Source organism: Glossina fuscipes, unplaced genomic scaffold (assembly GCF_014805625.2).
Source record: "Glossina fuscipes isolate IAEA_lab_2018 unplaced genomic scaffold, Yale_Gfus_2 0, whole genome shotgun sequence".
NCBI classification, from domain to species: Eukaryota; Metazoa; Arthropoda; class Insecta; order Diptera; family Glossinidae; genus Glossina; species Glossina fuscipes.
Window position 1 is genome coordinate 41,953,675 of NW_023998414.1, and position 25,617 is coordinate 41,979,291.

Sequence of the window (25,617 nt, forward strand, 5' to 3'; positions counted from 1 at the left end):
TATATATATATGTACAAGAAACAAGTAAACAACATAAATGCAAAAAAAGAAAAGAAGAAATTAATAAACTAAAAACAATATAAACACACAAACAGAATGAGAATTAAATGAAAATGTTAATAATAAATTAATTAAAAAAAAAAAAAAAAAATGCCTGAAAAAAACTTTAAATTAAAAAATTTTCCGAGCATTATAATTTTACCGGAAATGACAAAAAAAAAAAGAACAAAAACAGAAAATAAAACTAATATTAACAATAAAACTAAACGAGACATGCTGAACATCAGATAACGTCGCATGGAGACAGAATTACGCAATAAGAAATAAAAAACAAAAAAAAATCGAGTGGGTTAAAATTTTGTGTGTGTGTTATTTATTTATTTATTTTTTTTTTAATTTTATTTTTTTTTTTTGCAATATATGAAGGGGTTTCAAAAAAAAATGTTCATTTTTTGGATGCTATCTAGTTATGACTATAGGGGGATGTCTCTCACTTTTTATAAGTTAAGCATTTATTAGAAGAAAACAAAAAAAAATTCCCTACACTTACACAGCAGGTAATCTACGTCCTTTGGAATCATACAGTGGATAATAGTATTTGTTCCTAAGAAGAAATTTATTTGATTTTTTGTTGAGTTACCATAAAAATAATATGAAAATAAATATAATTAAAATAAATGAATAAATAAATAAATAAATTATGAAAATTAATTATAATTAAATAACTATATATTGTAGTAAAAAGCCACAAATTATTTTTTCAAATTTAATAATAACAAAAATATATACTGTAAGAAAAAATTGTTAGTTACTCTTTTTTTGTTTTTTAAATTTTTACATATTTTTTTTTTTTTTAATTTTTTAATATAAATTATTTATTATTATCTTTTTTTTTCTTTTTTCATTTTACGGCAGAAAATTTACATTTTTATTTTATTTAAATTTTTGTTTTTTTGATGTTAAAAAAATATTATAATAAAATTTTATTGTATTCGGTTTACTTACGGTTTCGGTAATATCGTATTATTAAGATTGTCCTTCCATTGTAAATCAGCGACTAGACTGGCGTCAGGCACATTGGGACGACAAGTAAGAATCAATGATTTCCCTACAGGCTTACGCTGCACACCCTGCATGGGGAATATTTCTAAACGTGGTTGACCGGCAGCTGAGGTTAATTCTAAAATATAAAAAGAGAAGGAATTTTATTTATTTTATTGCATGCAAATGTAGAGTGTGTAACGAAGGGAAGAGCAACTAAGAGTAACACTAGAGTTGTAGAAAGTAATAAATCAATAAACAGTGATATAGATACCTTCGCGTATGCATATACAGACTAAAGTATAAAGAAAGAGTTCGCTGGAACGCGCTTACGATCGTTGTAAAAAATCAAATTATAACAGATACGGCGACAAACATTTGAATTGCATGAAAACGAAGGCCAGAATTAAATTGGGGAGAGAAGAGATCGACTGCGTTATTGCCTTTTGTCAATTGCGGGTAATGAACGCACTTCATAAGTCAGTCAAATCCTTCTTTCGATCTCTAATTCGGTAAAATTTCATAGCCGATATACTAAACTTTGTTCTAATTTGTTTTGCTTAATATGATTATTAATCACTCAAGAGCTGTGGTTGATTGGCAAAAGGAGTAAAAGGATCGTAACTGCAACCTGGTAGATGTGTTTCTCAATCGGCAAATGGTATGCACTTACCGATTGTGCAGTGACTAGAGCTACGACAAAGTAAAACTCTACCGTACTCGTGACTTTCTTCTACACGACTATCCGGCAACTCACATCGTTACATAATAAACATAAACTTCGGTCACGGTGACCGCAGACACTTTCTTATTTCCTGATAGACGTCAATCGTTGCTATCGCTCTCGGATTTAACTTGGAAAAATATGTTAGGCTATTGGATCCGTGTCATAAACGCATCAATGCTTTCTCTATTTACTTACAATTTTATCATGAAAATTTAACAAAAGGTTTTGAAGTATTTTAAAACTTTTTCGAAACATTGTGCTTCGAAAGAATTTTTGAATTTCGTAAGTAAATTTAAAAATTTCCCTTTAGTAAATTATTGCATAAACATACGCTTAAAATAATGACAAATATTTTGATCATATTTTTAAGTAAAGTTTAATTTTTTTTTACTCTCGTGTAGAGCAGAGAATTTTTTCAAAAATAATATGCTTAAAGGCAATTAAATTTTGAATCAATCATTTGATAATAGTCACTATGATAGTAATGACGACAGCAAATATGATTGCAAAAGATTTTGTTTTAACATAAGAATGAAGGAAGAAAAAGAAAAAAGATAGAAAACCGAAAGCATTTTATTAACATTACAGGATAGCTGCAAAGTTGATATAACTTTTAATAAGTTGTCATAATTTTTGACACATATCTTATAAAGCTTAACCTTACATATACGCTATAAACACACTTACATAACTCTATATATCTCATACAAATGTATCAAATGTATCAAATGTTAAGAATCGTATACATTCGTATGCTCAACATTTTATATATATATATATATATATATATGTATATATGTATCCATATATCCGTATATCCGTATCCGTGTATCTATATAGCACTACTCGCATAAAGAAAAAAAAAAAAAATGCATAATAAACTTATCTAATATTCATATGGATTTTCGTTAGGAGGCAAAAAAGAAAAAAAAAAACATATATATATGGGGAAAAGATTGTCCATCACATAAAAAAGCAAGTAAGTAAAAAGTTATGTACGCTTCACAGTTAACATTTGATACTTATTCACTATACACCAGCGTGCAGGACTTTTGAAATATTTACTTGCTTATGAACGTGAAAATATATACATATATATATATATATTTTAAATTTTGACCAACCACTCACAGAACGTCTCCCATACATAAAAGCACTGTGATGGCCGGGAAGAGATTATAAGGTCGAAGAGGAGGGTGCAGATGGAACCGTGTTTGTGTACGTTCAACATCGATTGGTAGACTGGAGTAGTATCTGGAATAGTGCAAACGAGTGTTGCGAGTGGTGATTTCAGAAAGTGTATCTACATAGGATTTGTATCGGTTTTATTTCATTATCTCTTATATGTCATATTACTGCAATTATCGAGGAAGCGCGCACCCACTCTGCCATTGAAATTTTAAGCGATGCCCGCAAATATTTGCTTCGAATTTTACCTCTCCATTTGCTCTGTATTTGCAGCTATAATGTTTTGCTTATTTCTGGATGCTAAAGTGCATGGACGGATCAATTATCATCATTTACTCTGCAGTCATTATATAATAATGCATCTATCAATGTATACATACATAGCTATTAACTTTTCAATCTCTGTAAATGTGAGGATATCAACAGCAACTTGAGGGAACAAAGGATGGGCCGATGGACAGATAAACAGGGTGAAATCAAGTCAGAGCTCGACGCATAGATCAGACTCTTCGCATTACTTAGTGTTACAAACGATGAGACCAATCTAATATACCGTTATCTTTCGATAATGACTGTTATGATATGTATATGTAGATATATATACGTATAGAAATTGTTGAAATTTTTTAGCTCATAAATATTAAGGCTTCCCCTCGTTTTTCTTCGTTCGGTCCATTATGGAAATTTACACTTGAGCAGACATAATGATAATTGTTTAAACATTTTTTTTGTTGTTATTTTTATTTATTTATTCATTTTTTTTTTTTTTTTTTTTTTTTTTTTTTTTTTTTGTGATTGCTAGTGTGCTTGCTTAGCTACAAACTTATCCATGTTCTATGTAAATAAACTGTCAGTTTAGTTCAGAGTCGATTCTAAATATTTGTGAATATTGTGAATATAGCAAAAGTCAGCTGTCAGTTATGTCATTTACCTCCCCCATCTCCTCATTCTCCACGAACACATTGAATAGTTAAAGACTTCTTTAACAATTTTTGCTCTCAAGATATATGATTTTGTACGGAGGGAATCAGACACACCAACACAAAATGCTTGTGAATAACTTGATGATTGTAATAAAAATATTATACATAAAACAACACATATAAAAAGAAAAAAGAAAAAAACAACTTTCTCACACACATTCACATCAACATACCATGTATTGCTTTAACCATATCTATGCACAACTCTTTTTATAAACACCATTGAGGAACGAGTCGTTTCGTCTGAATAACGCAATGTATGCATATGTATATGTAAGCATCCTCTCAATGAGACGATTAAGATACAGTTGTCTGTTTGTTTATTTAGAATTTTTCAATTAACAGAAATCGAGGTCACGACAGGAATATCGGGCCGTAAACTTCTCTACTCCTTGAATTTGTCAAAGTCCCTGATTATTGTAGAGTTAAAAAAAAAAGGTTCTTCAAAATTTATATAAATATTAATAACGTTTCTTATCCTTACTGTTATTATATCTCTGACAGGATTTATTTAGTATAAAAGAAAAATAAAAAAGAATTTCTGATTAAAGAAAATGTTATTTATTTAAAAATTGTTTGCCAGAGATATAATATTCTTAGGCAAGTTAAAATCGGGAGATAACGGCTTTCATTATAACCTTAAAGATAACAATAACAATAACAATAACACATCTTATATTAATAAATGCAAAGTTAAAAAAGTAACGAGTTCGAAGTACCGAGTAAATGAGCGGAAAAGACGATGCAATTAGTCTACTTATATAAGAATGAATAATACGCGAGCAAAAAAGTTTGCCAGCCAGTGTAATTGTAGTAATATACAATTTTTAAAAGACTATGTATACGCATCGAACATGTGTACGTTTCCGAAAATGCTTATGAAAATCGTAGTTTGTGCGGCATTGCGATCACTTAATTTGCAAATAGTGCCGAGTATAACTGCAAGGAGCGTTAAAGGAAATCTTACTAAGCAAATCTGAACAGCATCCATCGTCTGAATAACATGCCACGCCCTGGAAAACTTCTAGGCATTCACGGCTTTCTTCTAACGCAGGAAGAACGAACCTATGTTCACATGGATGGAGGATACGATCAGAATCCGATCCTAAACCACGCAGCGCAAAGACGAGAAAGTAACTAATGCATCGATTCATCCGCAACAACGTTTTTTTTTTTCCATTAACTTGCTTCTTTTTTTTTTTTTAAATGACCAATCACTTAGGGGATGCCACCTGCTGTTATAACCCGGTGACGGCGCGAAAGAAGAAGAAACGATGAAAGCAATTTCCAATATGTGAAAGCCAGAAATGAGTCTCATAATCCTTTTTTGTTTTACTATATTTTTGCTAGCTTTCGAGCCTTCGATCTATTCCCTAAGACAAAGAAACAAGTTATAGTATGGAAGGCCATTTTTAGGGCATTTTAAACGCAATAAGCAAGTGGTTATTAAAGTGATTCACTTATAAAAAAAAAAAAAAAAAAAACATACAAAAATATGTCCCTTTATTCCAACTTTTATTTAAAAATTATTATTGAAAATCATTTTTTTTTTTTTATGGTTTTTATAAGCCATTCATAATTTCATTCATTTACGTACATACTTATGGCGTTTATTTAAATATTGTTTTGTTTTGTGCCGTAACGTTGTACTGTATTTAATGTCTGCAACACTTTAGGGTAATAAATAACAACAAGAGCAATAATAGCAGTAGTAGCAACAACTGCAATAAGAACAATAAACCAACATCATCATCTCCCACAACACGTACTTAAATTTCAATTAATTTTAATTATCTTTTGTTTTCATGGAGGAGACGAAAATATACATATTAAGGCAAAATATTCTCATATATCCAACAGGCATGTAAATATATTTTATATATATATATATATATATGTATGAATGAAATTAACATCTATATATTTATGTATCCGACACGATCAGTAATCGTAATTTGATTTAATATTAAAAAATTAAAGCAAAAAAAAGAAAAACAAAAAAATCGAAATAAGAACACCGACCAGGAATTTGAACTTAATATCTATTCAATACAATAAATTTCGAAGCTAGAAAGGAAAACGTCAAAAACAACTGAGGGAGAGTTGTTTTTAAAGAACTTCAGTGCATCAATCTTTTGCGTCGTGTTCCGGTAACCTTGACAAGATTTAGCCTAAAAAATGTTGCCTCCAACGTTTACTCAAAGCCCTACGCCATACATATCTTACAAATAGCAAAGTTTGGAGAAGAGCGGACCAAAAAAAAGAGAAGACAAAAACATTGTTTCAAAATCTTTTAATACGCTTTGAATATTTCGCATTATTATGATTAAGAATGGCCTGAGAAGCGTAGTCTCAAGAGTGGGACTCACAGAGTGGGATATTTTTTTTTTTGTTTTTTTCTTTTTGCTTTCAGCAAGAAATCATAGCTGATGCCGATGGTCGTTAGCTGTAGCCAAGTTTTTGTCAGCAGTTAAAGAAGACATTTTCACCCTAGCAAACCGTCCAATAAATTCTTTTAAGCATTAATAATTCGCTCGGGTCGTTGAGTAGATAAGAAGTTAGTGTTCGTGGATTTGAATCTCAGTGCGGTACACTTTGCTTTCATAGTAGCTATGGTGAACGCTCAGCCGGTAAAGGCATAATACATAGCAATTGGGCTCACATCCGCTAGGTTGCGGCTACCTTCCTATCTTTTTCCCTTTTCTCACTTCTTTCGGCCCCAGTGTTATATGGTGTTAATTCGTCCTATCAAAAAAACAAAAAATAATTATAATAACTTGCGATTCATCAAAATATCATTTATTCACTTCTTGGGAATATTATACATAAGAGGTTGTTTTAAAAACTAACTGAAACGAAGGAAACTTTCTGAAATTTATAGTAAAGATCAGATTTGTTCACCATTCCACGGTATCGTGATTGACTTCAAACCATGACTTAATCAATATTGAAATTGAATTGCGATCTAAGCCTGGCACTATTTTGTTTTTGGCAGACTTCTCCCTATACATAGCTATCGTATGCTTTTTGTAAAAACGTTGCGTTACCCAATCGTAATTTTTCCTTATTTTCGTCATAAGTTACCAAAGGCTGCACCTTGTTGCCACATGAAGGCTTATATTTCATGAGCGCTCCCATGTAGGAAATGTACTCTCATACGTGAACAAACACGATGCAAATTTATTAGAGACCATTTTTTATTTTTTTCCCCAAAAACATTGTCATCGTTTACTCATAATATTTTCATCATGAACTATTAAGAATTAAATCTTCGTTCGGTATGAAAGCTTAATTTTCGTAAGTACTTTTACGTGGGAAGAAATTCGAAAAGAACCCCTATGTGCTCCAAATTAGGTATGGTATGTTAAGATTTTAGATCATGATTTTGTGAATCACTTTTTATATATATAAAATAAAATGAAAAGTAGACCTCGCTGTCATGTAAAGGTATATTTTTCATATGGAACGAGGAACGAGGTCATAAAATGCTCTCATCACCTATGAACTTTTCACATATAGTTTGGATGACGAAATACTAATTGATGCTGCTTTTTTTTTGTAAAAAAAAGTTGATTTTTTTTTTTTTAAATGAGCCTTATATGGGAGATGGTTGCAAGAAGAGTGCAATTCAATTCATTTTCATCAGCGTTCGTCCTTGGGCGACAACAACTTACATAGATGTGGACAGACGGACTGCTCGACTATACATTTATGGATCTGCATACGTGCACACAAACTTCATAAGCCGTCAGAGTCAGAACAAGCAGGGTACGGCAGACGAAATAAAACCTTTCTCGGTCATTACTCCAAAAATCTTCACATAATAGGAAAATATTTTCAAACGCTTATTCAGCTGATCAGATATTCTATTGGTCATCGGTGACTGTACATTTTTCGCACATGTGCTGTGAATTACTGTATGCCGGGTCAGAAACAACTGTTGATATTTGTAAGGAAACTGATTATTGAGCCATTCATGGATTTTTATGCCTGAAATTCTGGAAGTAGAGCCCCATCATTTTTGAAGTTCATCCCCTTTTACGATCTGATATGCAAAATACTTTGCTTATGTATTGTTCGGGTTTAGAAAAACTGCTGTCGGCGAATGTTCTTTATTTGATAAAAAAATTTGCAACTTCCTTATTCAGAAGAGTATTTTTGCACTAGTGAATATGTTCGTATTTGAAGCCAGATGTCCTACTTAGAAAAATAAACACAACTTTAGACATGTATGTCCTCTACAGGTTGTATTAAAACCATCTATGGACAAATTCCGGTTTCATATTTACATGTCTAGAGAAGCTCTCGAATTGTTTTCCTCCTTTTTTTTTTTTAAATTAACAGTTGCAATTGAAATGAAACAACCATTTGATTAATTCAGACTTATCGTCAAAAAAACAAGCGAACACTGTTGAATGAAGAATGAAATTACGAATTGCATAAATACTGCAACATAAATATTAAAACATTATTAAGAAAGGCAGGAAGGAAGGAAGGAATAGCAATGACAAGAGAGAGAGAGAGAGAGAGAGAGAGAGAGAGAGAGAGAGAGAGAAAGAGAGAGTTTATAAAATTTGTATTTAAATCGCATTAATAGGCATACAACTGCCCACTAACACCCACAAAAACCTGTTCAGCTGCCCAAATTTTAAGATATTGATAAGTCTTCCACTTGCACAGACACGTACTCGTATCTACCGATTTGTCAACGATGGCAATTTTTTATGCTGAGTATTCATGAAAATTTTATATGTTAAAGTAAAAAAAAATAAATAACTATTGATTCGCGCGAGTCCGTTCGCTCGCTGGCATTGATTGCCGCAGATAATTAATTCACGTGCTTCATGGTATACGTACAGATGAATATGCGAAATAACACATCAGTAGAGACATAACATGACAACTGTTATTTTGTATTTGTATGTTTATATGTATGTATGTATGCTGAGGACGGTAAAGATGCGAAGAAAACAACAGACAGGACCAACATTATAGCCATCATCGCCACTATCGTTACCACTGCCACTACTACTAAAAAAAACCCTTTTACAAAACCAGAACATACAACAGCTGTTGTTGTACATCAATTGCATGTATATATATATATATATATATATATATATATATAGACACATATATATATATGGTCTCAAAATCAGCAGCAACAGCAGCTGCAGAGGCAGAGAAACGAATGCAACATAACGGTTTCTTTTGTTGAAATTAATTTATTGCCTGGTGATATATAATAGTCGTGTGATGCAGAGAATGTGAAAAGTTACTGTTTAATATGTTTAAGAATTTATAGCTCTTAGCTTTTTTTTTGTCATTCAACGCTTGCTCTCCTCCAAATTGTGGGCAATTGTCAACGTCAACTACTTTCTCGTAGATGGAGGGTTACGGGATGCGAAAGCCACTTATTTTTATTACACTACGCGAGCTAAACCAACAACAATATTATCATTCGGACGACATCGCTTGACTTTAGAGTATAAGTACTTTTCGACTAGTCCGCCCCCGTTCGTCACGTCTGCCTAGCCAGCGTTCTATGGCCTACAGATCATCTGGCTTTTGTTTTTGTCTTTCCTCTTCTCTTTTGCCACTTGACAAACATAATGCCGTTACGTTGTTAAGCAGAGAGCAGAGAGCAGAGAGCAGAGAAAGCCGAGCGTTTGCAATTAAAATCAAAAGCTACTGGTTTCAAGAGTTTATTTTGCGACCAAGTATTTGCAAAGTTTCTTAACTGATTCTTTTTTATTGTTTTGTTCGCGCGCGATATATTGACCGCTGAAAAATTGCATTTCTCATCCATGGTCGTGACAGGCGCACATTAACGCATTATTTACACTTGATGATGTTTTATGCATATATTCGGTGTCCGTTTTTACGCTTTATTGTCTGCCTCTCTTCGCAAACGTCATCGCCGTCACTATAACTACCATTTTAGCTTTTACGCGTTCATTTCATATACATGTTCGTTGTTTTAACCATTAGCGTGAATTTTTACCCATTAAAACTACGCACAGCAGCATTTCAATTATCCAGAAAAATAATAAAAACAACAACAACAACAGCAACAACAACATGAATAACAAAGCAATAACTACGTATTTCAGGTGCAAATAAACTCAACTATGGTTGCAAGCGGCTGATTCTGCCGCAACGCCAGCGCAAGGATTATTGAAAAAAAAAAAGGAAAAAACAGCAACAACTTTACAGTGCGGTAAAGCATAAATTATATGATTATATGGTGGATGGGTTTATTTGGTAAATAAATTGTTAATTTCATTAAAACCATCCGTGCATGTGTGCTTTCAATACCATTTTGTTAGTTTTTCTTCTTCTCATCTTCTTCACATTGCTACGATTTTTAAGGATTTTAAATGTTTTAATTTCCAAAAAATTGATTTAACATTTATGAATTGATTTAATATGTATGCTTAAGGACCTGAATGTAGATAGAATCGTATCATGTATGTTTCACTTCAAAAGGCTTAATTTAACCAGCGATACAATCTAAAGTAGGTAGAAACACTATACCGGGCCACGGTCTACCCATTAAATAACCTATACTACTTCGCTTAATACAATTATTATTGATATACTTGACTTTTGCAAATAAAGCATTATATGAATGAGAAATGGTCGAGAAAAGTGTTTCGAACAAGCCCCGATAGATATTAGGCGGAAGAAATTGTTCAATTACGTCCTCTAAATACGAAAGCGAAAGTCATTTATATTAACTGTAAGCACATTAATGATTCACACTTATTTGCATGGCTCGGTCATATATTTGTAGTAAATTTCAAAGACTGATCCGTTGGCTCAAGTAATTGCGACTTTGTCGAGGCTTTTCATATCGCATCTAGTTTAAAATTTGGTCTGCAGAGCCCGATCAAAATTATTTGTCGGAAGATGAGAGCTTGCACTCGAAAAGGTCCACAACTGCAAACAGAAAACTGAACAAAGGAACGAATTGAAATTGACTTATGAAAGTTTTGATGCACGTATTTCTGCTAGTATGGAGACAATAACACATCTAGTATTTTCTTGATAATTGTTGTTTTTGATTTGCCCCCACCTGGGATGATTACAGACTTAATTCTGATTACAGACTTAGCTAGTACGCCATGATCTATTTTAAAATTATATTATAAACAATGGGGTAAGTCTTTAGTGTCTTCAAACACTGCAAAGTTTTAACAAGCTCCTATCTTACATGGTTTCTTCTGAAGTTATAAGATAAACCATAACGCAAATCTTTAGTGGCTAAAGTGGCAGTCAGATGGGTTAAAAAAGTTCCATTAAAGTCAATAATATGGCACTGGCACAATATGTATGACAAACTTAATGCGTTCTGTTAAGAAAGTGCCGTGATTTACTTAATAAAACTCAATGCTCAAACGATTTTGTTAAAAATAGTTCATGTTTGGATTAGCAGAAAGGCAAGCTGATATTATAGCACTGTGAGAGAGATTTTGTTTACAAAAGTTGTTTATAGTTGTTTTTTGATTTATTTTTTTTTTTTTTTGCAAGCTAATGATGTTCACTTATCTTATACACTGCTTGGATAAGGAATGTGTGTTAATTTCTCAAATTGAATTTAATTCAACAATTTCAAGTCTTTTAAAGGGGTGTTAGATAAGGAGCTCGACTAATGTCTCCGACTGACCGAAAATTGCATTTATCGCAAAAGAGTCTGTGTCAATTGTTTCCCCAAAATTCCAATCATTACTTTTTGAAAAGCGATCCATACCGATGTGTGCAAAACACAGGATATTGAAGTACGATTTTAAGCCAATTACAAGAAATTCTAACAAAGGCACGTCTAGATGAAGTGTTCTTGTTGCATGTGTAGACAATCTTCGAGACCACTATCATTGAGATTGATATCGGGATTGGAAATTTGAGATTTGTAAGGCTTTACCAACAGGCGGCAGCCTTTAAGTGTCTAAAAATTCTCTCTCTCTTCAAAAATAATCTTTTCACGTTCATTATATTTATTAACTTGCACTTTCCCTTCGGCATGTTTGAAAATCCACTTTAAGTAGTTCCTATTATACTTGAAAAGTTTTATGCTTCTGTTCTAGTTTTTTTTTTTTTTTTTTTTTTTTTTTTCGTTTATGTCAGTTTCGTGGCCTTTTTTTGCTATCAAAAGTCATTTAAAATGTCTAAAGTATTTGATGATGATGACGGTGAGGATGACGATGATGATGATGCCGGAAATGGTGTACTTTATAAAAACATATTTTCAAAGGCGGGCATAGGAAAATAAAGGCAGAAAGAGAAACCATGAGATAGCACGGAAGAGCAACCAGCATTTATACGCCTAAAAAACAATTTGTTTAGTAACTTACAACTTAATCAATATTAGCTGTAAAGCAGGGGGAGCGAGCCCGCAATCAGAAATTGATAATGACATTAGTTATTTGGCATTTGTGTGAATATTTTTATTTTTTTTTTATTTTTAAACTATTTTGCTAGCCATTATCTTTTGCCAACAAAAAAACAAAAGGGAAAAAGAAAAAGCTTACGTAATTTAATAAAATTCAAGTTGCCAACGAAATAATTCACATGCCCGTCTCTTCCCTCCTTTTGAAATGTGTAGTAAAAGAAAAGACGAGTTTGGCTCTATTACCACAGTTTGCCATTAAAAATTTCCAAAATAAGTTTCCTGGTTATACTTACTTTTGCTTTTTGCATTATATGCTCCTCTTTTTTTTTTTTTTTTTAAAGTTTATTAAGTTCTTTTAAGCTTTCACTAAGTACAAAAGATTTGTAAAATATTCCTTTTAATATACAAAAAAAAAAAAGGCAAAATATCTGACTGAAAACTCACAAGTTTTTCTCATCATTTTAAGTATTTTTCAATATATTGGGAAAAGGAGGAAAATAACTCAAACAAGCGGAAGAAGAAGAAAAAAAGTAAAAGGCATTTTCGCCTTAAGACGAATCCATGGTAGCCACTAATACTGAATTTGAATTTTGTTTTTTTCCAATTTTTTCCATAATTTACTCCCTGCCAAACAATAGACGCGTAGGAGTGAAAAATTGATGGAAATCATTTACAACAAGTTCAGATCTTCTAGCATGTAAATGTCGTAAAAGATATTTTTTAAACGATTACTTATCCGCCTGGGTAGCCGAAGGCGAGGAATCTCGACTAGCAAGTCAATGGTCGTGGGTTCGAATCTCAAGTGCGGTCGAGTTTTTAATAAAAGCCGATAGTTTTAGATGCTAGTGCTTTTTAAAGAGTTTAGTCTTAGAATTTATTTCTCTGGCGAAATTTATTATAATAATAATAATAATAATAATACACGATTACTTTTTCGCCATAGTTTTCTTGCTTGCTTGGTTTAATTACTGCAGCAGTATTTAAGGGCTACTTGATACTATTTTAAGACAAGGTCCGTGAAAATTAACTAATCAATTTGTGTATATTAATCTTTTGGATTTTGAGCCTTCAGTGTCATACTGATCAATATTAAACGCAAGCAAATAAAGTCTGCGTTAAATGGTAGTTACGCTATTCGATCGTACTGAATACTGGATATATAATGGATTTTCTTGTGGTCGACTATGGTTGCCTTAGCAAATCTATAGCAGCAATTTTAGTACATTAACATTCTTTTTGTTGTGTCCAATGCTTCAGATAGCAATTTATGAATTTTTTGCATAAAAGATATGGACTGCGAAATTATATGCCAACTGACGTCTGTCTGTCTTAATAGTTGTGATATTCAGAGAATTTGGAATGGAAGGAATGCAATGCTGTTTGGATATGTCTTTGATTATAATACAAATGAAACAATGTCATTATTGTCTTCGTCTTTGATCGATGGTTTTTTAAAAAGAAAATGCAAATAAAAAACAAAAGGACACGAAAGGCACAAATTATCAAAAGTAAGAAAATATTTGAAGAAAATCTAAGAATTTGCGGAACAGTTAGTTAAAAAAAATATGTTAAGTGATAACAGTTAATAGGATAGGTAGCATCCTATTCAAACCTTTCATATTCGCTTAGTGCGGCACTTTCTTTTACTCGTTTTTATCGAAAAATATTAATAATGGAATTTTTTTTTTTCATATAGCGACTTTTTCGAAAGCGTTCAACATTTGGCTAACACAGTTCACACAGTCGACAACATTTTATTGAAAAAAAAAATTCAAAAAAATTTGCGATTTAAAGGCTCAAAGAGAGAGATGGACCGATATGCTTAAATCGATTTAGGAAAGGCCTGTAAATTGATTGGCATAATAAAGGGTGGATCTATTTTTCGAAGTTCTTCTGGGTGTTGCACGCATCTCCACGAACTTAATATATCGTTATTGCAAGCGTTATAGGGCATCAAGAGAATAATTTCCCGACAACTTTGCTTTGAAATGATGGAAGTAAAGTTTTTCGAGCAAGGCGGTTATTAGTTTCTGGCTGGCAATATTAAAGATTTAAGTAATTGCTTCGATCGGCAATCAGGCAATTAAACTGGCAAAATGGCAAAATGTTTAACGTTCAAGAACTCTCAATATTATATAAATTATTGGAATAGCTTCTAAGTCTTTGCCAATATTTACTATTAATATCGATGTAAAAAATAATGATAGTATTAGCGATAATGCTATTGTGTATATCCTTCACGACTACGAATAGTAGGTCAGCTGGAAATTGCTAGCAAAAGAACGAAAGCAAAAAAAAAAAAAAATAAATAAATAAAAAAATTATCTGTCACCGGCATAATAACAAGCAGCGGCCAAGAAAGATCAGACACGTAGTTCCGATAATAAAAACTTTAAAGACATCATTACTGTGATGGGTATGAGGGGCAACGGCAACGGTAAATCTGCTTCAAAGAACAAAAGGCAAACTGTCACATGGAATGGAAGGATTGACGAACAGATACTGCAATGAAGAACTTATCATTAGTAGATAGAATTTTCTCATACTTCCACTAGGCTACGTACGTGTATGTGTGTGATATGAGTATGTTCATGTATGTGAGTGCTACTGCAGTGAAGAAGTGGTCGTGTATATATCATAAAAATCCATACGTGCACGATATAGAAATGTTGTCACGTGAGTATAATAGGAGAACTGGAGAGAGAGAAAAAAGCAAAGAAATCAATAACACTGCGCTTAATAATGCTACATTTCCAAGCAACCATTTTGTAGCCAAAAAGTATGTAAGCAAAAGTCACAAAATTACTTAAACTCAATATCAGTTTTAATATTAAATTCTTAGGTTGTGTTGTCGTACGACGTATCTCTCTCATCCATTTAGCGACTGCCAACACCAGACGAAGGTATCATAGTTTTATTACATCGCTTGTGCACAATGCTCTGGCCGCGATCGACGCAATAAGATTATGGATGACCAAAGTTCGCTTAAAAAAAAAAAAAGGTCAAAACTCGGTAAACAAACATTGAATTCATTTGCTAAGCTTATGTGTACAAAGTATTGGAATCCATTGAGAAGAATGTTGACGACAGTTGAAAATATGTGTAAAGGTAGGAGTGAAATTGTTTTGTGAAATGTATGCGTGGAAAAAACCATAAACATACATATAAATGTTCTCTAAGTGATTGGTCTAATAGTTAGTTCAGGCCCAACGAATCAAAGAAGCTTTCTATGTTTTAGATTAAATTATAGATGTGTTGATTATTATAGATATAGTTACTTATTAACGCGAGCTTAGATTATACTGTGTGTGCTTTCCGCGCACTTTTCGTTATAAGTCGTATATGTTTATATGGCTACATGTTCATTATTCGAGGGCATATTCAAATATTCAAAAAAAGTGTGCTTGTTTGATGGCTTTTGCAGCTACGTCTTAATAAATAGTAAACCTATGACGACAACGACAACGACAACGACGGCAATAGTAACGATAACGATAACGATGATGACAAAATGTCATTTAAATGCTACAGAAAATAACATTTGCGTGCTCTATATAGTTTGGTTTTGATTATATGCTTGTGGCGAATCTCGCATTGACATTTGTATGTTTCAAGCCCCTATAAATATGCTATGCATGTCATTTAAAAGTTAGAGGGGCAAAATGAATAGTCATGTAAGTAAATCGTAAATAGAAAACTATGTTTATTGAGTGTATGCGTCCGTTCAAAGAATTTTATTATTGTTGCCAGAGATGAGGAGAGGCCTTTAAACTCCTTTGTTTATTTCGTTTGTTTTTTTTTTTATTTTTTTTTTTATATTTTTTGTTTTTATACGGTTTCTGATTTTGGTTTATAATCGGTAGCCTAGTTTTCGGACATAGGTTTTAAATGGAATTTTTAATCTCTGCCAAAGTCTATTTGTATGTTTGTGACAAGTGAATGCAAGCAGTTGTAGGTCAAGTTTGTAATTACTTTGGTTTGCTTGTCTTGGGCGAAAAAAAAGCATGAAAACATTTTCGAAAATCTCTCTAAAAAGCATAAATTAAGGTTAGACAAGTTCGCTTTCAATCGTTTGACATCTTTCTCTGAAGATTGAAAAAAAGTTTACTAAAATTCCGAACAAAAGAATAAATTTCGGAATTTTTATAATAATAGATGTAAACTAGATACGTTTGGTCGCTTGTAACCGTCAGACTTCATAACATTAGCGTAAGATACTTAATCAAATTGACGAACTTGGTCCGCCTATATATTTCATATTGAAAGAAAATAATGGAACAAGTAAACAAACAATCCAAAGTTAATACTCAGCAGAGTGAGCCACATACATATATTTTTAATAAACGTTTAAAGCATAACAGTAAAAGTTATCTTCACGTCTCGACTTCCATTTCAAAAGAGGTGAAAGAGCTGCAGAAGCGCGCAGAGAAACACTTGCTCGATATGGAATTAATGCTGCAGCAGAACGCAATTGCCAAAGATGCGCTACAAACTTTCGTTCTGAAAATTTTTTAGTGGTAGCTTTACCGCCAAATACCATTGACCACCAACCAAAGATTTGATGAATGAGTGGAGCTGATCGATCCATAACGATTCTTGAGATTGCAGGAAAACTTAATTCATCTCAAATATGACTGAGATTTGTAAAAAACCGGGACATTTGCATTCCAAACAATTTCAAAGAAATTCATTTAATATAACGTCATAATATTTTACGATATGCTATTAAAACGAAACAAAACGAAAACGGTCCGTTTTTGAGGAGAATTGTAATTGATGATGAGAAATGGATCGTAATCACGGCACGGAGAACCATCTCAAATAACACCAAAACCGGATATCCATGAAAAGAAGATTTCATTCTCAGTATGGTGAGATTATAAAAGAGATGTGTATTACGAGCTTCCGCCGCGTATCCAAGCAATTAATTCTGAAGTATACCGTAAAGAACTAAACAAATTCAATGGAGCCTTGCAGCAGAAATGTCCGCAATTGTTCAACCGAAAAAAACATTGCCTTCATCAGGACGTTGCAAGGGTTTATACTTCTTCTTTTTCTCACTCACCGAAATGTCTTAAAACTTGGCTTGGGATACATTACCACATTCACCATACTGTCCTGAAATTGCAGCATCAGATTACCATCTCTTTCGTTCTCTGCGAAATTTGTCATCTGATAAAACTTTCATTTCAGACCACAGTGTAAATTCATATATAGAAGATTCTCCTGCGGCAAAAGATCAGAAATTTTGCGAGGAGGGGATAACGGGGATTGCCTGAAAATTGGCGACGTATGACTGATAAAAATTGCAAATGTATAATATAATAAAGTTTATTAATTATATAAAAAACAAAACCTTTCATGTGATAGTCGAAAACCACAAGAAAGTTCCCGGCTACGTAGCACCTTAAGATATATCGAAATATTTGATTTCTTTCTTGCTTATTATTTATAAGTTAATTCAAAAGTGATTTTTTATCACAGTTGTTCGCGTCCACTTCGGAAGTCTCTTCAATTTGTTAACAAATCCATTCATAATTACGAATGTGGTCATCAAATTGAACAATTGTCTGCAAAGTGCTGCCAAATCACGTAACAGTAAGTCTTACAATTTTTGAACAATACAAAGAGTGAATGGATCACTGCTATAACCTACAATCGCATATATCGTGTACAAGTTGTTGCTGTGTAATGGTCATTGCAAGATTCGGTCCGGCCGGCTTATATTATCTTTTCGTCGTGCAATATATAACTTATTAACGTTCTCATCTTGAATTTCATAAAACATGCGCTGCGCTGTACCTTACAAAGTATCAGGTTGCCATTCGATATTTCTTAACCGCAGGGAACAATGAGAATTGAATCCGCATTTATGCAGAAAATCTGTAAATGAGAAAATAGGGGAAAGCCAAAGAGCTTCTTTCATGGTATTGCGATTTTGCATTGAAAATACAAAAATTGCTAATTTCGGTCCCGTCAGTAGAATAAGCAGTTTAAGTGTAAATTAAAAGAAGAAGAAGATAAATTTCCATTTTTTCGTTTCTCACTTTTCCGCTCTTTGCTTCAGCTCTTTATAATTTGAAATCTAATGGAATTTTGTTAATGAAGCAATGAATTTACAACACTCCTTATATCATCACATGTAATCAAAATCAATTTGCAAATGAACGCGAATGTAAATGAAAAAATAAGCAGTAGCAGTAGCAGCAGCAGCAGCATAAAAGATATGGAAGCTCTATTAGCGCTGAAGATGGCCAAATATAATGACAACAAACACTTACACTAATATAATACATATATACAATATACATACACAAACAAATAACGTAACGTATAGATCTAAACATATACATAAATATGTACGTATGTATATACATACATACATACATACATACATACATGCACACACATACATATATATATATATATATATATATATACATCATCAGCAGCTCCATTATATTAGCAGGCAGCACTTAATACAGTTCAGTTAAGTTTAATTGAATGTTATGAGCAAATACCAACACATGCATTCGCTTATTTATGCACAATTGTATGAACAATGTGTGTATAGTGAATGGGTATTTAATTTAAATATTTTACTAATCATCTCTCTATCGGGTGGACTTAACTTTTTATTTTTTATTTTTTTTTTATTTTTTATTTTTATTGCTTTTGCTGTTTGTTAGTCAGCAGCAACAGCAGCAGCATCAGCATCAGCATCAGCATCAAATAAAGAGTCAACGAGACATTTATTCATTCGTATATCCATGCGTTTGTTTGTTTATTCATTTGTACGTTCAATTGTATTAATTAGCGCGCTCAGTATAGAAACCATTACACGCACACAGCGCAAACAAACTATTTGCGGTGCATCTCTGCACTGTAAGCAGTGTAAGTAAACATTTGCATGTTGTTGCGTACACTTGTCGTAAAAACTGCTATCTATATTCGTTTACGTTCATCCACATAAACACAAACAAGCATATAAACACATACTAATGCAATCGGGCACATACACTCATGCAAATAAAAGGAAAATGTTTTGATCAATAACGCTATGTTAAAATATGTTGAAAATGTATACATAAATATATACGTATATGTATGTGCATATGGATGCACACATATATATATATATATATATATATATACATATATATTGTATTGGATACGATTCAACTCCAAGCTCATTCGATAACATTCCCCACATTATAAGAGCGGTTGATCGTATGTGTCAATGCTTTATAGTGCTCAAGAACTCATTAAAATGTCATTTAATTAATAATTGAGCTGGAAAACCCCTTTTGGCATTCGGGTTCGTTATATGAAAAAAAGCAAAAAGAACAGAACTTAAGCGCTGGCGCTTTGCTTTGTGTTTCATGCTCGAGTTTGTTTAATGTTAATAGTAATGTTGACGGCACTTGCTGCTCTATATGTAAGTGCACATCATGCATATTATGTACTTAAAGAGAAAACTGAAATCCATTGCACTGCGTGGTCCTTGATTGCGCGCTTGCTACTCACATACCTACCCAATACGCGAAAACAAAAAAAGAAAGCAACAAAAAAAGTCATCTGGACAGCCGAGCATGGATATTATGTTTATTTTAAATTCTTCGATTCAGTTTTTTTTTGCTCTTTTTAGAGCAACAACAATTACAACAACAGTAATGATATGAACATAGCAGTAAGTAATGAGAAAATAAAGGGGAAAAAATTACATTCCATTACTTTTTATAGTAATCGATATGATACTAAGAGCATACGCAACACAGTCCACAGTCAAGCAGCTGCACCCGCAGAATTTTTTTTTTTTTTTTGGGTGTTATAGCAATTAAAGAGTTCAATTGAAATTAAAATGAAAAAAGGGAATTATTTATGCCTCTTTTAGAAAAAAAAGAAATTAAAAAAAAAAAAAAAAACAGAAATGACATAATTAACTGGACACTATCTGTTTTGAAAAATGAGAAAATTGAAAACAAATTTCGTCAATCCTTTTATTGTTCCAACAAAAGGTGCCGTTGTCATCAAATCAACGACGAAATAACTCGATTGTTTCACTAGCGATGTGTTTAGTGGAAAAGGGATCGCTCAATATTGCAGATTGAGGCCAGAGCACTTTCAGACAAACGTCGTCTAATTAGATCGCCCCGAATTGCCATTCGTGTGGTGTGCTCGATTAATTGTTTTGAATTTTCATCTGTGCGGAAGCGTAGACAGGCGAAATAAACCTGAGGAAATAACGTCAGTCTGAATTATGTGTTACGGTGATATCAAGCAAAGGCTTAAGAAATGTAAAACATGGGAAACTCAGAAATCGCATAATATATCAATATATCAAGAATACGGTGATGAGTAGAAAAAATAAGGCAAGACGAAGAGTGTGTAGCCGATAGTCCGTACGATCGGTAAGTGATAAAGCTTTAATAACATTGTATCGCGCTCCAGCCTAAGCCCAGATTTGTCGACTCGATAATCGTGCTTCTTTTCTACCAGACCATGCCCTGTACTACCAGCGGTATAGGGAATAATAACAAAAGTGTTCTTTAAGGTTAACATTAGTTATTTCTTTGTTTTACCCATACCATACACCACTTGTGATATAAGGATGTGTTAAGTTTGTGATGATGTGTGCAACACGCAGAAGAACATCAAATAGATCTAAGCTTATTGCTCCGTCTGTCCGCAATGTATTCTTAAGCTCACGTTCTTATGCCTAACGTTTGCAATTTTCGACAAATTTTGATGAATATCAACGTGTTTTGGCTCACAGACGAACGCTCGCGAAACTGGACCGATTCGGACCGCTTCTCCAATCATTTCCGATATAATGCCTTTTTAAAAATCGTATTCCGCAAATTAGTGTAGGGTGTTTAATAGTCGGCCGAGCTCTGCTATAGTGTTTTTATGTTTAAATTTTTATCGCATCCACACACACAAAGAAGAAGGAGAAAAATTTCTGTTTCTATTTTTTTTTCTCTCGAACAAAAAATTAATTGCACTTGCATTAGAATTTATCGAACTCGACCAATGTATTAGAATAATAATATAAACAAACATATAACGTTGCAAACTAATTGGTTTCAATTAAAAATAAAAAGAAAAAAAAGTATAATAAAAAAAAGCTTACTACACACACATTAAATGATAAATTTCAAAGTAATTTCAAATAATAAAATATTGAATTGTAAATACTTGACGATACCGATTTTAGTGAGCGTCCGAGCTAGCTATCTATGTTCGAATCATTAGGCCTATTAGGCGAGTTTTCCCTGCAACAGCTGACAGCTATTGCGATCCAATTTACAGATTTTCATCGACTCTGTGTGTCTGTGGGACTTCATATTGATTGCTTTACGCGAAGCTATACTGTCTAGCTCGTCTATCATACCGCTAGATTTGCATTATTTGCGAGCTTGATATCAGAAAACCATTCACGAATAATCAATCATTGGAGCTTTCATTGTAGCGTTACGGACTAGCAAGCAATTTTTTGCGATTCTCTGTAATTCTGAGAAATTAGCCATGTGTTGGCCGGCTACTTTTCGGGTAAATTAGAAAAATTCATTGTCCGCGACATGCCCTTTTAATAACAGACGGCGTAGTATAAAATTCTGCCGGCAAACGAGCCGAGTCATTGAAAATAAAATTCGATGAGGCGCGCTCTATAAGCGCGAAAAGAAAGGTTGTTTTCCTTCACAGTGCATAGGGGAAAAAGCAAATTCTTCTATTGTATATAACCAAATCATATACTCGCCCGACAAACAAACGCTTTAATGAATGAAATTAATAATACTAAATACAAAAAAACAAAAAAGGAAAGAAAAAAAAAAAAAAAAAAAACAATTAAATGGACTGAAGTGCGAAATAATTAAAAAAAGAGCAAATAACAGAATAATTAACATTAAATAGGCTTAATTTGTTTGCCATTCATTACTGGATAGGATTACATCGATGAAATGTCAGCAAGCATATACACACACATATATATATATATATATATCTGTTTGGGGAAAAAGAAATCCATTATTTTTATATGACCTTCAGGACTTTATTTAACATGCTTCGGATTGTCCGATTTGGGTCAAATATGCACCGTTTTGTTGTACGATTTGTTGCCATTTTAAAGGTAACTTCAAAATGCCTCTCTCATAGCAGTCCCGGTCTCTATTTGCAAAAAACTCTAGTAGTCGATTTTCACAATCCTCTCTAGATTCCAATTTTTTATCATTAAAGAAATTTTGCAATGCAAGAAAAAGATGATAATCGCTTGGTGCCAAGTCCGGACTGTATGGCGGATGCATTGAAACTTCCCAACCAAGCTCCCGAAGTTTCTGGCGAGTCACTGTAGATGCGTGTGGCCTAGCGTTGTCCTGGTGGAGCACGACACCTCTCCTGTTGGCAAATTCTGGCCGTTTCTGGTCAATCGGTATCTTCAAACGGTCCAGTTTGTTGACAGTAGAGATTTATCGAATTTAGCGTTTGGCCATAAATGGTTTAAAACTGTTTTATGGTCGATTTTTAGCTCCTGGGCGATGTTACGACTGCTAACATGTCGGTCAACTTCGATCATTTCTCCGATTTTATCGACATTTTCGACGACCGGCCTACCTGTGCGAGGTGCATCTTTAACATCAAAAATTCCTGAACGGAATCTACGAAACCAAAATTGCACATAATTGGCTGTTACAGTATCGGAACCATAAACACCATTCACAATTTTAGCCGCCTGGCTTGCATTTTCGCCTTTGTCAAAGAAAAACTGTAAAATATACCGAATTTTCTCTTTGTTCACTTCCATTTTTAACACACTGTAACTCGCAACTGAATGCACCAAACAAAAAACAGCAAAAGAATTTTTTTTACTGCGAAATGTCACCTTTCCAACGAGCATAAATCTGAAATTGTTTGATCGATACTTTACGAGAAATCTATCAGTGCAGCCATCTACCGAAAAAATAATGGATTTCTTTTTCCCCAAACTTTCCCCAATATATTACCTTTAAACAGCGCCATAGTGTGGCTTAATAGACTGACTATTAGTGAAGCCATCTATGGGGAAGAAATGCACAAACGTTTGCAATCATGCATATATATATATATATATGCACGCATATAGAGAAGAAGAAGAAGGTCACATAAAAAGTTCTGTATTTAGATGATATAAACTGAATATTGTAGCCCTAGAGTCACTAAGATCGGCGTAACGAAAGCCATGGTCAGTACTGATGGCATCTTTAGGTCATCCTACAACATGACTATATGCATATATGTATACATAAGAAAAAGAAGAAAATGTTTTCACATATATAATACATAGATATATATAGTAAACTTAGTTAAATTTCCTTTAAAATTAATCTGATTAGTTTAATGCTTTTCCCGTGAAAAAAAGAAATAAAACAAAACAAAAGGCCGCACAATGATAAACGTAGAGGGTAAATTGTTTGTATTCTTTATATGGTTTGTGTGCGACTTTGACAGCATTTTAAGAAGCGATTAAAAGTACTTATGTGCCTGCGCTTAATACGTGTGCCATCTTTCTGCGTGTGTGTATGCATTCGTGCAACGAGGAACCATTGAAAATTAAATAATTGATTCAAGATAACGGTACTTGTGAAAAAAATCTAACGTTCATTTACAGTATCATACTGTAAACTACTACACTATTGTATTATACATTTTCTAGTCATCATTATCCCATCCATTTCAATGATACTTATTATGTTTACTTTTCTTTCTTTATGTGTGCATGTGCATGTGCATGTGCATGTGCATGTGCATGTGCATCTGCATGAATATTTGTGTAAAGACTTTCTTTTGCTTTTGCTTTCTCTCTTCTTTTACTTACTTCGTTGCCTTTCAACTCAATTTATTAAACTTGGATTTGAATTGCTGTTCAATTCAGTCGATTGTTCGTTTCGTTGGTGTGTGCTTATGTTGCCTTAAAATTCATAATATACTTTTCATCACCATAATCATCATCATCATCATCATCATCATCGTGATCATTATCATCCTAAAATATTTGATGATAAATAAACTGCTCGGATTTTGTGGTAGTTAAGCAATTTAACAAAAGTTTAAATATGAACTCAATGATTGGGAACGATTATGATGACTGATGGCTTAATATAAGAATGATTGGTTAATTCAAGCGTTCATAATTCTGTAAGATTCATAAGTATTTATCAATTCCAATTCAATTTTTATAAGGAAAGTTGTTAAACAAAAAAACAAAAAAACATATCTATAAAAAGAAAAGTTTCCCTCCTATGTTATTTATAAGAAAATTCTTAGAATTCTTTGTCAACATTTTTGAGGTTCTTCTAAAATAACGCAAGATAACTCATGCATCCACAATTGAAATCGATTTATGCCTTTGAATTTTATTTACTTCTCGCCTTTTCTTGGTCCGTCTTGTTCGTAGCATTCATGCATTCAATTTAATTTCATGCTTTCAGCAATGCTCTTAAACCGTGTTTCGTGCGACGTTTTTATCATTCCTCGAAGCTACCTCAGAATTCAGTCTTTTTTTGCTTTAATTTACCATTGATTTCCGCGAAGGAAATCACAAACAGTCAAGTCTGTGTTGTTTATCGGATATTGTTTTTCGCGGCCTTGGCATATCTTGGCATTTGCTGCATTCTGCCAATGGTGACCGGCAAACGTTTAGTGCAATACCGATTGGAAGGGCTTCTTCGCAATAACGGGGGCCATATGGCCGTTTTTATAAAAACACAGGAAGCATTGATTTCTTGATTTGGTCTGCATGCACGCTTAACTTTTATGGGAATACGCTTCATTTTGGATCATTTTTGTCGGATTGAAAGCCTATATTTAACTTCCATTTACCATAATGATATCGTGTTGTCCTGTTGTCTTGTTTTATTTTTTTCGCGATATTTAACACATCAATCCCATCTCACATTCATCCACAAGCCACAGGTTCTTCTGCGACCTGGGAAATAGCACTGGCTAGAGTTAGATGTCTTTCGACTGTCCTCTTGAGCATAGCTTCAATGTTTTCGTTTGTTATGCCTGTACCTTGACGCGCCATAAATAATGATAAGATTATTTCGAGAAAAACAACATCTGCAGTGTTGCATTCTCGTTTCAAAATAGTCGTCAAAGTCTTGGAAGACACTTTAAAGAAATTTTTACACATAAAATTCGACCGCAGGATTCAAATAAAAATACGTTTCGTTGGAAAGCCCTATTTCAATTTTCATCCTAATAAGTTCGAACGAGAGCGACGATTGCGACGAGGGCGACGAGGGCGA

General features: G+C 33.2%; 1 protein-coding gene across 5 annotated transcripts in view; it reads right to left on the reverse strand.

Moving 5' to 3' along the window:
- The window catches only part of LOC119644771 (fasciclin-2), a 131,568-nt gene that overhangs the window by 44,582 nt on the left and 61,369 nt on the right, over nucleotides 1-25,617 (reverse strand). For 3 of the 5 annotated variants that reach the window (XM_038044497.1, XM_038044499.1, XM_038044501.1), the window contains exons 2-3: nucleotides 1,006-1,180; nucleotides 551-604 (exon numbers count right to left, since the gene is read on the reverse strand). In XM_038044497.1, the coding sequence (XP_037900425.1) occupies nucleotides 551-604; nucleotides 1,006-1,180 (229 nt within the window). The remainder of the gene's footprint in view (nucleotides 1-550; nucleotides 605-1,005; nucleotides 1,181-25,617) is intronic. The other 2 variants (XM_038044498.1, XM_038044500.1) reach the window with 1 other exon arrangement.